The sequence below is a fragment of the Setaria italica genome, chromosome IV (assembly GCF_000263155.2).
Source record: "Setaria italica strain Yugu1 chromosome IV, Setaria_italica_v2.0, whole genome shotgun sequence".
In the NCBI taxonomy this organism is placed as follows: Eukaryota; Viridiplantae; Streptophyta; class Magnoliopsida; order Poales; family Poaceae; genus Setaria; species Setaria italica.
The window spans coordinates 30,992,055-31,006,702 of NC_028453.1; the positions used below are offsets into that span (position 1 = coordinate 30,992,055).

General features: G+C 48.1%; 1 protein-coding gene across 1 annotated transcript; it reads right to left on the minus strand.

Annotated features, from left to right (window-relative positions):
- Positions 1 to 1,327: 1,327 nt before the first annotated feature.
- LOC101763110 ((R)-mandelonitrile lyase-like) lies at positions 1,328 to 4,528 on the minus strand. Its single transcript, XM_004965629.3, has 5 exons — positions 4,347 to 4,528; positions 3,874 to 4,253; positions 3,423 to 3,738; positions 1,913 to 2,819; positions 1,328 to 1,645 (listed from the first exon to the last, which is right to left on the minus strand). Exons 1-5 carry the CDS (start codon positions 4,438 to 4,440, stop codon positions 1,585 to 1,587), a joined length of 1,758 nt encoding a protein of 585 aa, XP_004965686.2. The 5' UTR covers positions 4,441 to 4,528; the 3' UTR covers positions 1,328 to 1,584.
- Positions 4,529 to 14,648: the final 10,120 nt, after the last annotated feature.

Sequence of the window (14,648 nt, forward strand, 5' to 3'; positions counted from 1 at the left end):
GGCTAATTACTTCCACCCATAACCTATCATTTTCCATTCTTTAAACCTGCAATCTTTGCCACTGTGCGTGTTCGTGGCTACGCACGTGCTTCTGCTGCGTACCAGAGACTTGGGGATATGTGTATGGATGCAGCGATGTTAATCACAATCAGCCCTCGCGCTAGCGGCTAGCTACTGACTGAAATGTCTTTTTTTTTTTTCAACCTTGATGGATGCAGAACATGTTCTTCCGTCGTGCTCATACGAACTATACTACACTGTTTGGGGCTCTAGAAACACAGGACTGATGAGACGATGAGTGCATATCACTATGATTGGCAGGGATCAGATGGATGTCAATTCTCAGACGCCAATTCCAAGCTTTATTCCCGAACGGTAGTTGGGAGTTAGGCCAGAAGTCTGAATTCTGAACCGAATCTGTTTTACCGACTGAAGCTGTCCGGCGCCGCACAGCTCTGATCCACTCTCTGTCCTGTTCGGATTGAAGAGACAGAGTTCATCAGCAAGCCCAAGCCAGGCAGAGCACAAGCATGTGATGTGCTGCGGTTGCCGATCGTCTGCACATCAACACTGGAGAAGCCGTACGATTATGGAGACATTCTATAACATACATATAATCGCGCTCATGGATCATGCGTTCTTGATCGAGAGACATTGAATGCCGGCCTCAACCGCAGGCAGTACTGGCATTGATGGATCGATTTCAGTGTCGGGCGATTCGGTGCCGGGTGATCCGGGCCTGCCTCTCTCTCAGCTTGATAATCTGCCAACGGCAGAAGCACCCCGCGGCGCCCATGCAATGCAGTGCAGCGCCATGCGTCGCGGCACGACGCGACGTGGCCGTCTTTCCTACAACGTCGTGCCCGTGCCCGTGCCCGTGCCCGTCCCGTCTCCCGCGTGGTGTCCGCGACGCGCTCCCCCATCTCCGCTCCCGTGAACGCGTCGCGCCGCGCGGAGCAGAGAGAAGCCGATCGATAACCAACCAACGGCGTGGGCCGTGGGCTGGCGCGCCGCATGTACGTTCGCGTGCCACCCGGCGTGGATCAGTCCGGGAGCGCGCGGGATGCGGCGGCGCCTCCTCCCTCCCGTGCCGCGTGCCCCGTCCGAGACTGGTGTGGTGGCCAGCCGTGCCGCCGAGGCGAGGCGAAGAGGGCCGCGCCGCGCGTAGCCGGCACAAGGCTCGTGCCGTCGCCCTTCACCCGGCGTCGCCTTGTTCCAGCGCCGTCGCGTTCATGCCAAGACTCATGTCGTAGGCGTCGCCTTGTTTTTGTGAGAATTACACCATGCCTCGTAGTAGACATCATAAAGCACATATATAATTCCTAGCCTTTACACTCATCAGAACATTTAACCACATGTCTTGCCAGCAACTAGTATTTTACTAGCCAAAAATGCAATCTCTAGGCTTGTCTTGATTCTGTATGCACACACAAAAAAAGATGCCCATTCTAATACTCTATACAGCATACTAATATCATAAAGAAAACAGAATATGTAGTGTGGGTTAGAGGAAATATATGGCGCAGTCCACATGTTCATTGAAATGCTTGTTGCGGGATCAATCTTTCAGGCGTTGGATGAGGGCTATGATGGTATAACTGGCCTTCTGCTGTGTCTCTCCTCAATCATCTTCAACCCCATATACCTGTTCAACGTTAACAGGAACAGGTATCATGTCAATTCCCTATAACACTGTCAGCAAATAATCATATGGAACAGCATACAAATTTCTCTAGATACAACCACTACAGATAAGATTGAAGTGCTATTCAAATACTAAAAGATGACAGCTAGATGGTCGATGGATATGATGATCTAGTGACATACTTCTTTTTTTTTTTTTTGGTTCTGTATGTAGTTTTCTACCAAAAAAATTACTTGGAAATGAAGGAGGTACTATTCAAGTTCATACCTGCCCATCATCAAGACTGTAGCTTGAGGATTTGTCCCGGGTGTCTCACTGAATGTTGATGCATCAACCACACGAAGTGCACGGGCACCAATTACCCGGAAATCTCTATCAACCACCTTCCCGGCGACACACCCTCCATGGTAATGCCATAGCGTTGCCACAGTCTGCTGGCAGTAATCTGCAAGAGCTCTATCGTTTGTTCTCCAATCTACTGGTAGTGCCGCTCCAACAATCCTGAAGTCCCTCCTAACTGCCCCTCTCCTATTCGTCGATCCAACCGCTGAGCGAAATCCGTCCAATGCTCTACCTTCAAGCACTTCTGCCACTCGACGAACACCCAGGACGCATCGCGCCAAGTCCTCAGGGCGACTCAGGTAGTTGAATCGTAGAGGGGGACTCTCCAATGGATTTGACGATGAAAGCCAGAGTGAACCTTCAGATAATGGGCCAGGAACCTTTTCCATGATAGTTGCCACAGTAACAAAGAGTGGTGAAGACGAGCCAATGAAAGGACCGGAAGATCTCAACGCCGGAGCAAGTGGGACAATGTATGATGCTGCCTCAAGGTAGGAGGCAGCTCCATTAGCTGACGGGATGCCGACAACCTGGATAAGGGAGTGATCAACCGGGACTGATGGGATGATGGAGATGCCATTGCGAGGGTTGTCGAACATGTGCTTGCCAACATCAGGGATATCAGCAGAAACAGGGATGCCAAGGTAGGAAAGATCACTGGCAGGGCCAATGCCGCTGAGAAGAAGCAACTGCGGACTCCCCATGGCACCTGCTGAAAGTATAACCTCCCCACCTGGACGCAGGAGGGCTTGGTGCTGATCGAGGAGACGGTCCTGGTACACAACACCAACTGCTGCTATTGTTGGTTGTGGAGACCTTCCATGGCGTGCAGCTGGCCAATGCAACAAATTGGAAGTAGTTCATTCAGTCATAAGTAAACAGTAAGAGCTGAATTGGTACAGGTACAGAACAGTCCGCTGACGAAATATTGGGTGCATCTCGCCAACGCCAACTAAATGTGAAGTCTTATGCACCAGAATTCTCTTAAAGAAAATTGAATGAACAGCGACCAAACCAGAAAAAAGTTTTAGCTTTGATGTGTTTGTTCCAGTTTAAATCTTGCACAGATATATAATATTTCTCAACAAAGGTAAGTGGCTGAATGTCAATCGTTTATGTGGATACACATATCGGTCCTGGATACTCCTACATTCTAAAAGGCATAATACAGAATACGTAGAAAGCAAACTACAAAAATCCTAAGCACCTTTCAATATCCAGTAAAAAAATGTCGATTCAGAGTCTACTACTAAAATTAACAGAACCTTACAGTGTCTTTGTTGTATATGCAACAGAATCCTGAAAATTTTGTTTGTGTAAATCTACAATGAATTTAGGTAGGCAGCTATCTTAGTTGAATTTCAGTTACAATGCAGCAATGTAATGGCACACAATTGAAGTAACGGACTAAGTAATCGAGGAATGAATCTCTCACATGGGTCAATTGGGTTGGTGATGATACGGGTAACTGTAGCTCGGATGGCAACACGGAGACGGCTAGGCCGGGCGAACGCGAGGAGGTCCGCGGCGCTGTGCCGCCGGCCCGATGCATCGAAAGTGGTGGCACCGACCTTGGTGCCGGTGACGTGGTCCACCGTGAAGCCGTTCCATGGCGTGACATTAGCCTCCAGCAGCGCCGCCCTCATCGCCGCCTGGAACCCACGCACCGTCGGCTGGAACGTCATCTGCCTCTCCACCCACTCGTACGACGCGTTCACCAGCCGCATGTCCCAGTTCGTCACCTCGCCATCCTGAACCTCCAGCAATCGACCCAAAAGAAAATCACTTGATTCGCCCAGAAATGCATGAACGAAACGATAGATCATCACCGAGGCAAGAACGACGCCTATGCCACCAGATGAAAGCAGTAGAAGAAGGAATCCGACCTCGGCGCGGCCGCGGAACCATTCGGGGTGCGCGCGCGAGTAGAAGCCGGCGTTGATGGCCGTGCCGCCGCCGAGCACGCGCGCGCGCACGTTGGGGACGCCATCCTCGGACGTGAACCCCTGCGCGGGCGCGTCGGACTCCGGGGCCGGGTCCGCCATGGCGAGCGTCCTGACGAACCCGCCGGCCGTGGCGAGCGCGGGGAACTCGCTGGGCGCGCCGCCGCGCTCGAGCAGGAGCACGCGTCCGCCGCCGGGCCCCGCCAGCGTCGCCGCGAGCGGGCACCCCGCCGTGCCGCCGCCCACCACGATGTAGTCGTACAGCTCCACCGCCGGCATCGCCGCCGCGTCGACCAGGTACCGCGCGTACGCCGGCGGCACCCCTGCGAGAACCAAACCACACACACCCGGCGCAGATCAGCCGCCGCGGACGGATAACATCTACTACAACATACGGATTGGAGGCGTCGCGGTACCTCCGAAAGCGCGGGACTGGGCGGCGGCGAGGGACGGCACGAGGAGGATGCCGAAGAGGAGGTAGAGCCGCGTGGAGATTGCGGCCATGGACATGGAGGGATTTCTTAGGATTCGTGGTGAAGGTGATTGGGGTTAGCTAGCGCCGGAGCGGAGAAGGCGAGGTGGACTCTGGGGAGTGGATGGAAATGCGAGTGGCGCTCGCGCTCGCGGACGCGGACGCGCGAGGAGGAAGGAGAGCGGCATTGCGAACGTGTGTTGGCTCCTTGCGTTCGAGCTTGCTAGAAGTTTTGGACCAAGTTTTGTTTGGCCCGGTTAGCGTGTATGGCCCAAGTTTTTGTTTTAGGCCAGCTTAGTAGCTCAGCCCGTTTGGCACGGTTGGCCACGAGCCCTAACTTTCCCTTTTGTTTTCAGTGTGTTTCCTTGTTGTTTGTTTCTTATTTGAGTAGTTTCTTATTTGAGTAAAATGCATAAGGTGCATGAACACTGGAATTGCAGTTTCAGATGCTCAGTTGTTCACCACAGGTCCAAAATGTCTTAGTAGGCACCTATGTGCCTACATGGCATGCTGACTACTCCCTCCATCCAAAAAACAAGTCATTCTACGATTCAAAATTTGTCCCAAAGTAAGTCATTATAATTTGGTACGTGTGCATGTGTATGTAGGCATGCAGTAGCCAATTAGCACCGAATATGGCTAATAAATAAGGGCAATGGAGGTCATTTTTACCTTCGTGTTGATCTGTCCTAAAATTCCTAGGATGAGATGGCTGATAGCTTAGATTCACACTGCAGCAGCCTCCTCCTCTCTTTCTCCCTATCTTCTTCCTCCTCGCAGCGAAAGAGGGACCAGAGGTGACGAGAGGAGGGACATAATAATAATTCTTACATTGTTTATAAACGAGGGACCAATATATGATTCTAAATTGTTTATTTCTTACACTGTTTGTATAGAAAATAATAATTAAGGTATATACGCATGATGTGTATCATCGTTTATAAATAGATAAAGGAAGAGATAAGAATACATATTTTCATGTTTAAAGTATAGCTCAAACTTAATGTTCACTAAATAAATTTAAGCACATACCTATGAGGCAAAACTAAAAAAGAAAAATGATAAATATGGATGAAAACATTACAGAGTAATTGCTAGCCAATATGCATCTATAACAATATAACAATTGAATGAAGACAATAAGTATATATTTGTGTCAGTATTATTTAAGAATATTTAACAAATGAGAGAGAGTTCAAGGTAATAGTTTTGATAGTTAGCTATGTGCTACTATTCTTTTCAATTGAAAACTCCGTATTGATTCTCATGAGATGCCCTAGGAAAAAAGATAAATTCTAAAAATTCTCACAAAATTCATAAAGATCTGGCCATCAATCCTGTAGACTCTAATACTCATAGCTATTAGTTTATTATATTTTTTATAAAAATACCTACCACTATCATTATGAAAATATTATAAAGTGAAACCTATATCTAAATTACTCACCTCTATTGTTATAAGAATATTAATCTAATTATCTACATGTTCATTATACATAAAAAATGCTAAAGCAAATCAATATGTGGTTCTAAAGTACTATCTTTGTCATTATCAATATAGAAATAATTCTCATTAGATGTGCTAGGAAAAATAGATAAATTCTAAAAATTTTCAAAAATTTTGAAATATTCGGGCATCAATCCTGTAGACTCTAATAATCATATGGTTTGATCTATTATGTTTTTTTTCAAAAAACACTATCAGTATGAGAATATTATAAAGTAAACCACTCAATCTTTATCTAAATTACTCAACTCTGCCATTACAAAAATCTTAGTCTGCATGTTCATTATACATAAATATCCAATATTAAACCAATATATGATTCTAAGTTACTACTTTTGTCATTGTTAATATAGAAATACAAAGTTGAGGTATATATACATGATGTGTGTCACCATGTAGACCATATATACATGTATGGCAAGAAGCGATGAATTGATTTTCATGTTAAACACAATGTATAGAGGTGAGATGTAAAGTGAAAAGTATAAATTTGGATGAAAAAGCATAAAGATTAATTATCAATTAAAAGTCAGTCACACCTTAATAAAAACAAGTACATAGCTATATGGGTATTATGTTAGAATATTTAATAAGAGAGTAGTAACTAAATAATTTTGATTATTAGCTTGTGGGTCATATTTTTAAATAACTTTCTAATACAATGGATTTCTAATACCTTAGTACATTTTCGGCAAAAAAAAAGGCTTCAGTGCATCTTATTTTGCATCAAGGATGCCAATTCATAGTAACAAATGTAATGACCTATTAGAAATTTATCATGAAAACCTTCATACTTACACATTAACAATTTGAGGACTAAATCTTCCAATTGTGGAATTTTACTTGAAATGACAATAAAAGTCATCAAGCTCAATAGATTTGAGCTCTATGGAGCTTTATATGCTGTAGACATTACATTTACTCTCAATAGCATCGACATTTTGCATGTGCTGATGATCTCACAGGAAAATTTCTTTATCACCATGAAATGCCCATTTACCACTCTTAGCCTCATCGGGTTTAGACACTCAATTATTGCAAAAATCTTCCAATACATGTTTAGATCCTCAACTATGGTTTATCTCCCTAAACTACAAAACAAGATATCCAACCTACCTTAACTAGCAAAACCAGTTTGTTTTTACTCCCAGGCTACTTTCGACCTTTTGTTATGAACTGACGTGACAATGACTTTTGACACATAGGATGCACATTGTAAATTTCGTAAAAAAAAATACTCTCTCCAACTATATTATTTGACGTTGGCTAGTTCAAAAATGAACTAGCCAATGTCAAATAAAACAATAAGAAGGTAGTCATAAACAAAAATGGTCTATATAAGAAAATAACGAAATTACCAATAAGCTCTTCTTGTACTTGCCCTTACACCATGCTCACTTGCAGAGCATGATTTACCACCAGCATCTTCTTTGTCACTATCACCCGTTACCTCGCCGCCCCCCTGAGGCGACCACGACCGAGGTGGCCGTGCCCTAATTTCACACCAACCTCGTTGCACTCCCCTCCACTGCCATAGCAACAATGATCACCTCACGTTCCGCCTCCGTCGAGGCTAGCAACGACCGCATGTGTGCACTCAGCCTTTGCTTTGGGCAAGGATGAGGCAGGGCAGAGGGCCGCCTATGCGGGCGAGGAAGGGTGGCGGCACTAAGGAGGGACTATAGCCACCTAGCTACCACAAGCAAAAGTGGCACGGAGCATAGCTCTCTAGGCAGCTAGCACATTTGGGGTAGCCGCCACTTTGAGAGAAGTTGGGGAAGATGAGGGAGAGCATGAGAGAGAGAGAAGAGGCATATGACTAAAAAATACTTATATGTGGGGATCCGTCGGCACGTGTTGAAACTATTGTCATGTCAGCGCCATATCAGTTGAAAATCGGAGTCAAACCAGCTCAGGAGGAAAAACAACCTATTTTAGCGAGTTTAGGGAGGAAGAATCTGGAGTTAGGCGTCCAAGATCCATTTAGACGTTTTTCACATTTTTGAAAAAAAATATCTCTTTCATAAACCAACGACCTCAAGCATGCGACGCGGTTTTGACATCATCTGATTTTTCTCAGCTTAGCAAGAAAACTGCAGGAGTACATCTTGAAGCTGCGCAGTGACATATGTCCACTGGGGAAGCCGGCCGAACCAACAGCGCGCGTCGCGCGAAGCCGTGAACACCGTCGTTTCCCCTGTCCCACGGAAGAAACGTCCTGCCGCAGAGCACGGGAGCAGGCCGTGCACTTCGCTCAAGGAGCAAGCACCCGCACCACCCGCCCACTTGCCTCGTCCCCCAGACTGAGCCAACCAAGCCAACACTCTCGTCACACTGCACCCGATCCGCTGGCCCGCGCGCGGCTGCACGCGCGAGCACGCCGCGCTGGGCTGCCTCCCCGAGCGCGGCACGGCCTCGGCTCGAGTGGCCGCCCGCTCCCCCCGCCCGGCCGGGATCGCCGTGTCCCGAAAAGACGAGGCACGCGAGTCCACCACGCCCGCGGCGCGTGCGTCGCGGCTCGTATCCTCTCCGGCCAGGGCTACCACCCTGCACGGCCGATCCGCGGCAGGAACCTCCCGGCGCACATGCGCGCGCGCGTGCTCTGCATCTCCCCTCCTCCTCCGATTCCCTCGCTCGCCGCGCGCTGCCCGCGGGTACGCCCGGCCTGCCCCCTGCCGCGCGCCGACACCGCCACGTTAGCCGTGTCCTCCGCCGCCGCGGCACGCGCCGGCACGGCCCGTTGGGAGACGGAGACTCTCCCTCTCGCGCGCGCCCGTCGCGGGCATGCGCGCTTACGTAGGTTCATGCACGGATCTCATCCTACCATTTTCAAACTCGCTGTCTCGTGGATCAAGTTAGTCGCGGTGCTGTCGTCTCTCTCTCCCCGGAGAATCCATGGCGGCGCGCCCAATATTCATCGCCGGCCTCGAGGCGGATTTGTGGCCCAGAAGCCCACGACGTCGCGCCGTCCGGCTGATCGACTAAACAAACCCATCCAAAAAATCCGCCTCGAGATCGATCGCCGGCGCCTGTCGACGCGAGCGGATCTATCATTCGATCCCCGCGCTGCGTCTGCGTTCGACGCATCATTGCCGCCCGCCGCTGCTCCTCCTAACGACTAACGGATGTCCCCGCCTTCTCCATGCACGCAATCACCGAGGCTCCATTTTCTTTTGCCCGTTTCGCGGGAGAGGAGATCCGCATCACCACATGCATGTTTCAGCCATCGCTATAGCTAATTAGCCGCCTTGATCGATGATTGTGCTGCTCCTCCTGCCACTAGATCATCGCGGGGATAAACTAATCCTCCAATTGAATCGGCGGAATATAATCTTAATCTCAACCTGCCCATCTTCTTCAAACTGAAAAAACAATCCGGCTGCAGACGACGCAATGTGCGTCGCATGATTTCCTCGTCCACTAGACTACTCGCTCTGCTCGATCGGCGTATCTTGGGGGATCTCCATTCTCTAATCCCTCCTTGCAGCATTTCTTTTATGCTGCATGATGATGGGGGACTAACGGATGAATACTATAGTCCATAATCGCGAGCTGCGTGCCAGTGGCGTTGTGGGCAAGTGGGTTAAAGCAGCAGAACCTTCTGTCGTTGTTGATCCCCTCCACCAAAAGGAGATCGCAAGTAGGCAGGCTTGCAGGCCGGCAGGCAGGGCTCAGCTCCAAACAAGCTGTGCTGTCCCGTCCCAGCGACTGTCTCGCCTGCTGATCAACTGGTCTGGGACAAGGCTCTGCGCCCTTGTGAGCGGCGAGCGTGTTATTGTAATCCAGCCTCGAATCTCATGGGCAGCCTACCTCTCGTAGCCGCCATGAAGTAGGGGAGTGAGAAAGCAACTTGCATGCATGAGCATCAGAGGGCATCCATCCATCATGTGGATCAGGCAACTAGAAGATGGCTACTACTAGTTCGTGTTCATATACCTTTCTTTGCATGAAAGAAGGACAAAAGAAAAAGGGCCATGGAAATCGAGCTGCAGATGCAATGATGCTGTGTCTGTGATTGATGAAGCATGAGACAGTAGCAGGGAAGAGTTGTTTACGAGATGGTTGGTTTGATAATTGCAGGCACTGATTCTGCTGCCCACTAACCTATCTAATCTAGTCTGTGAATGCGGCTGTTTGCCACACGCATCTTTTTAGGCTCCTCCGCGGAATCGATCCTTGTATTTGTTTCCCAAGCCTTTCAGCTCACGTTATGCGGGTAGCAGCAGCTACTCCTAATAATTCGGCACGAATCCACCTGCAGGAAGTTTTATATTGCCAACGGATCAAAGTAATCTGAAACAATTATCAATCTGCAACGGGGAAAAAGAAATTCAGAGCATCATACCATCGCATGATATTAGTGTTGCTTAGTTTATTTTACGTGATCTTGGGAGGTCGTTTTGGAAATCTTGCGAGTTTGACGTGTTTTCAGTTGCAGAATGATGAGCTCTCGAACGAAAATTTTTTAGGTTATCTGGTTGAAGTCAACAATCAATCGTTCGTACAAAAGCTGGTTATCATGCTGTCGAACTCTTATGTCCCAACTAGGTGATGTCAACTCCATAGCTTCCATCAGCGATAAGAACGGAATCACGGTGCCACAAACTTTCAACGATCTTGAAACCAGACCGATCTGTGCGCAGCAGACAGGATATACGATTCCATCACATCCTGTTCCAACTGCGAGCAGGAAAGGGGCCTGCACGTCGCACATGGCGAGAGATTTCCTCCGGAGCTCTGACAGGGAGGCAGGGTTTAGTGCGCAACAGGATCATTCGACCGGGCGTGTCAGATAAACCAGCAACTCTGAATTCATACTGCATCATGCGTCTCCGCAAGGATTTTCAACGAGGTAGTATTGCTCGATCTGACGGCCACTTTGAAGATGATTTCATTTCCCATTTCACGTCATGGAGGGTGATTTCATGGGACCCGACTGTTGGACGAACCCTAGCTCGACACGAACTTCACCTTCTGGCGATGGAGCAGACTTCCTGGGAGTAGCAGATAGCCGAATGCGCAACCCGTCACACTGGGGACGTAATATACCATTCCAATTCGGGAGTGGGCATGCTACAACCACCGCACAAGAGGAATTCAAATTCAGGGCCCGTTTGGCTCACCAGTATTAAAGTTTAACACCCGTCACATCGGATGTTTGAATGCTAATTAGGAGTATTAAACATAGGTTAATTACAAAACTAATTGCACAGATGGAGTGTAATTCGCGAGACGAATCTATTAAGCCTAATTAGTACATGATTTGACAATGTGATGCTGCAGTAACCATTTGCTAATGATGGATTAATTAGGCTTAATAGATTCGTCTCGTGAATTAGCATAGGGTTCTGCAATTAGTTTTATAATTAGCTCATATTTAGTTCTCCTAATTAGCATCCGAACATTCGATGTGACACCGTTAAAGTTTAACACCTCGTATCCAAACACCCCCTCAGAGGCGAATGGTGTGCGAGGTGCAAGGATCCCTTGTATCTTAAACCTCGGTACTAAAATTTAAGTACATGTCATATCAAATATTTAGATACGAAGTATTAAATATAGACTAATTACAAAACTAACTGCACAAATGGAGACTAATTTGCGAGACGAATCTACTAAGTATAATTAGTTCATGATTTGACAACGTGGTGCTACTAATCATTTGCTAATGATGGATTAATTAAGCTTAATAGATTCATCTCGCGAATTAGCCTCCATCTGTGTAATTAGTTTTATAATTAGCTCATATTTAATCCTCCTAATTAACCTTCGAAGATTTGATGTGACAGATATCTAGTGTGTCTACTCGTGGTCTTGTCTGTCCTGCCGGTTTCGTCAGGTAAGCTTTCCTCCACCATCTTGCTCTGCTCCACCTTTCCTTTCACCAGCAGTGCGTACGCTGACAGGCACACGACGAGTATCTGCACGACTGCACCACAGCAACAGAAAGAACTCCCTTCATTTTTCACATTTCATCTATCGTTGTTTCCTACAGGAATCCAGGGATAATTTGACAAAACATCAGATATTACATAAATACTCCGTACAAAAAAAATAACAAGTTGTTTTACGCCGGTTTGACAATAAGGACTAAACTTTAGCTCCTGTCGATGTTTAATACTAATTAATAATATTAAATACAAACTATTACAAAACTAATTGCACGGATGGAGGCTAATTCGCGAGACGAATCTATTAAACCTAATTAGTCCATAATTTGATAATGTGGTGCTACGGTAACCATTTGCTAATGATGGATTAATTAGGCTTAATAGATTTGTCTCGCGAATTAGCTCAAGACTTTTGCAATTAGTTTTGTAATTAGCTCATATTTAGTTCTTCTAATTAGTATCCGAACATTCGATGTGACGAGGACTAAACTTTAACCGGAGTATCCGAACACACCCTCGCCCGTAGATACTCCCGTGCCAAACTCGATTGCACAACCAACGGATCCCATCTTGATTTAACACGTGGCTGACTTCTCGGGCAATGGCGAAAAAATCAAAAGGTTCTATAAAAAAAGAAGAAAGAATGCCCGAGAGCTCAGGAGGAATCAACAAAGCAAGGATTTGATGGTGGCGTGGAATGCGATTCCAAAGTCCGCATCATCATCAATTCATCATCGACCAAGCAAAACCCAAACTTTATGCCACATCAGGATCAGATTACCAGTCCCGTCTCCGGCGTCCTGTCAAACCGAGTTGCCATTCCTGACGATGCAGTGCGGCCGAAGTCGCTGCTGAATCCTAATGCACCGTAGAGGGGGGGAAAAAGGTGATTAGACGCGAGGATCGGGCGTTGCGATGATTAAACCCCAGCGGAATTTCTGGCAGAGGTGCTTACTGCAGGTATCGCAGCCGAATATCCGGGCTCGAGAGAATCCGTAGCATGCAGGGGTAACAAATAGCTGACCTTTTTGTTTTGCCGTAAGTCAGCAATTTTAAACATCGGTTACACCTTTTCACAGTGGCGGACTCAGGTTTTCGCCAAGACTAAAGCCAAGTTCCAATATATGCATGTCCGTTTTTCTAAACTCAGAGAGGATCCTGTGCCCGGGAGCTTCCCGTGCTCCTGTGCACCCGGTACATGACATACGTTGGATGCATCTTGGATGGACCAGATGCATCCAACGGATTGGATTCGGCTTTCTCGTGTAGTCCTGTACCAAGCCGCACCATACACGATACTAGATTGGATTCGACTCGAAAACGAAAGCCCTCCGCTTTTCACTGTTCCTGCCTGTACTGGTGCGTAACCGTAACGTCTGCGCACAGCGCACGACCCTCTGGAGCTGGAATGGGTGCGGGACGTGACCCATCACTTGGAACTCGCTTGCTCCAGCTCCACCGTGCGTGATTGTCCCGGCCGGGCCCGACGGGGAGCTGGTGGCCATCCGAAGCCTCATATGCCGTGTACCACGGCGAAGGAACACGGGACACGCACTTCAGCGGCGGCGTCGCGCGCCCTGTCCCGTTTCGTACGGCCAGGCGCGAGGTGTCGTCGCGATCGCGGCACCGAGCGCCATGCCGCGGTGTCCTGCGTGTTCCTGCGGGCACCGGGTTCATCCGCGCAGCTCGAGCTCTTCTTGGCCGCGACCTGCGAGAGCCAGCAGCGCAGAGTGGGGGTGGGGCAGGTGTCCGGTTCCCTCGCCGCCGCCGCGGCAGCCCACGGCTTGCAGTCAGACTCACCGGATCAGCGACAGCGACGACGACGACCACGGCTTGCAGTCAGACCAATCGCGCATATGTATATTGGCTGCGACAGCGACGACGACGGCCACTGCTTGCAGTCAGACTCGCCGGATGCCTAGCTCGCATCATCTCTGGAAAAAATGCTTTTCAAGTGGACTGCAGAATCTACTCGTCCCGGCTCGATCGCACGATGCTCGCGCCCGTGTTTCCTGTTTTGACCAGGATTCGTGCTCCAAATCACTTGGATGTGTCCAGCGAAACCAGCAACACTTGGCTGTTACGGTGTGGGATCTGCGTTGTGCCGTCGGCAGGGATCAGTGTGGGGAACGGATCTTTCTCCATGACTCCACCGGCGCGAGCTACAGTGATCCTACTGTCTGGTGATGGAGCAAGGAAGCGTGCCTGTACCTGTCTCGGAGACTTACGGTAGCAGCAAGCCAGCTCATAGCATTGACCGGTATTGTTGCGTCCCTCTCGTGCCAAAAAGGATGCATGGAAATCTGTTGCATGCATGCCCCAGCCAATAATTTCCTCTAAGTTGATTAACGCTCCATACCATGTTGTCATGGAGCCGAAACTGTTTGTTAAGATGAAAAGAAAAAAAAGGTCGAAATTGAATCGGTGCTTTTGGTAATTGCCTAATTGGTATCTGAGTTTTGCAAGGTTTTGACGAATTTTTTAACCGAATCATTCGAAGGGGGTGCTGTCATATATTGGCTGTCCAAATCTCTTCGTTAGTCTATCCTCTTAATGAAATACGTGCCAAGACATGCACGCGAAAAAAAAATCTCTTCATTAGTCAACCACGTTTGAAGAGATGAAAATGCGTCCAGATCTTTCGGCTCGCAAGCTACTTTTTACTGTAGTGATTAGTGGCGGGTTGTTATTTCAGTCACTCATCAACTCACACTACAGATTGAGGGGGTGTTTGGGAGGGGGTGCTAAATTTTAGCACCCCCATTTTAGTCACTTTTAGCCTCTCCTCCTCCCAAACACCTAGGCTAAAATGGAGGGGCTAAATTTTAGCCCCCCATAATCCATTAGT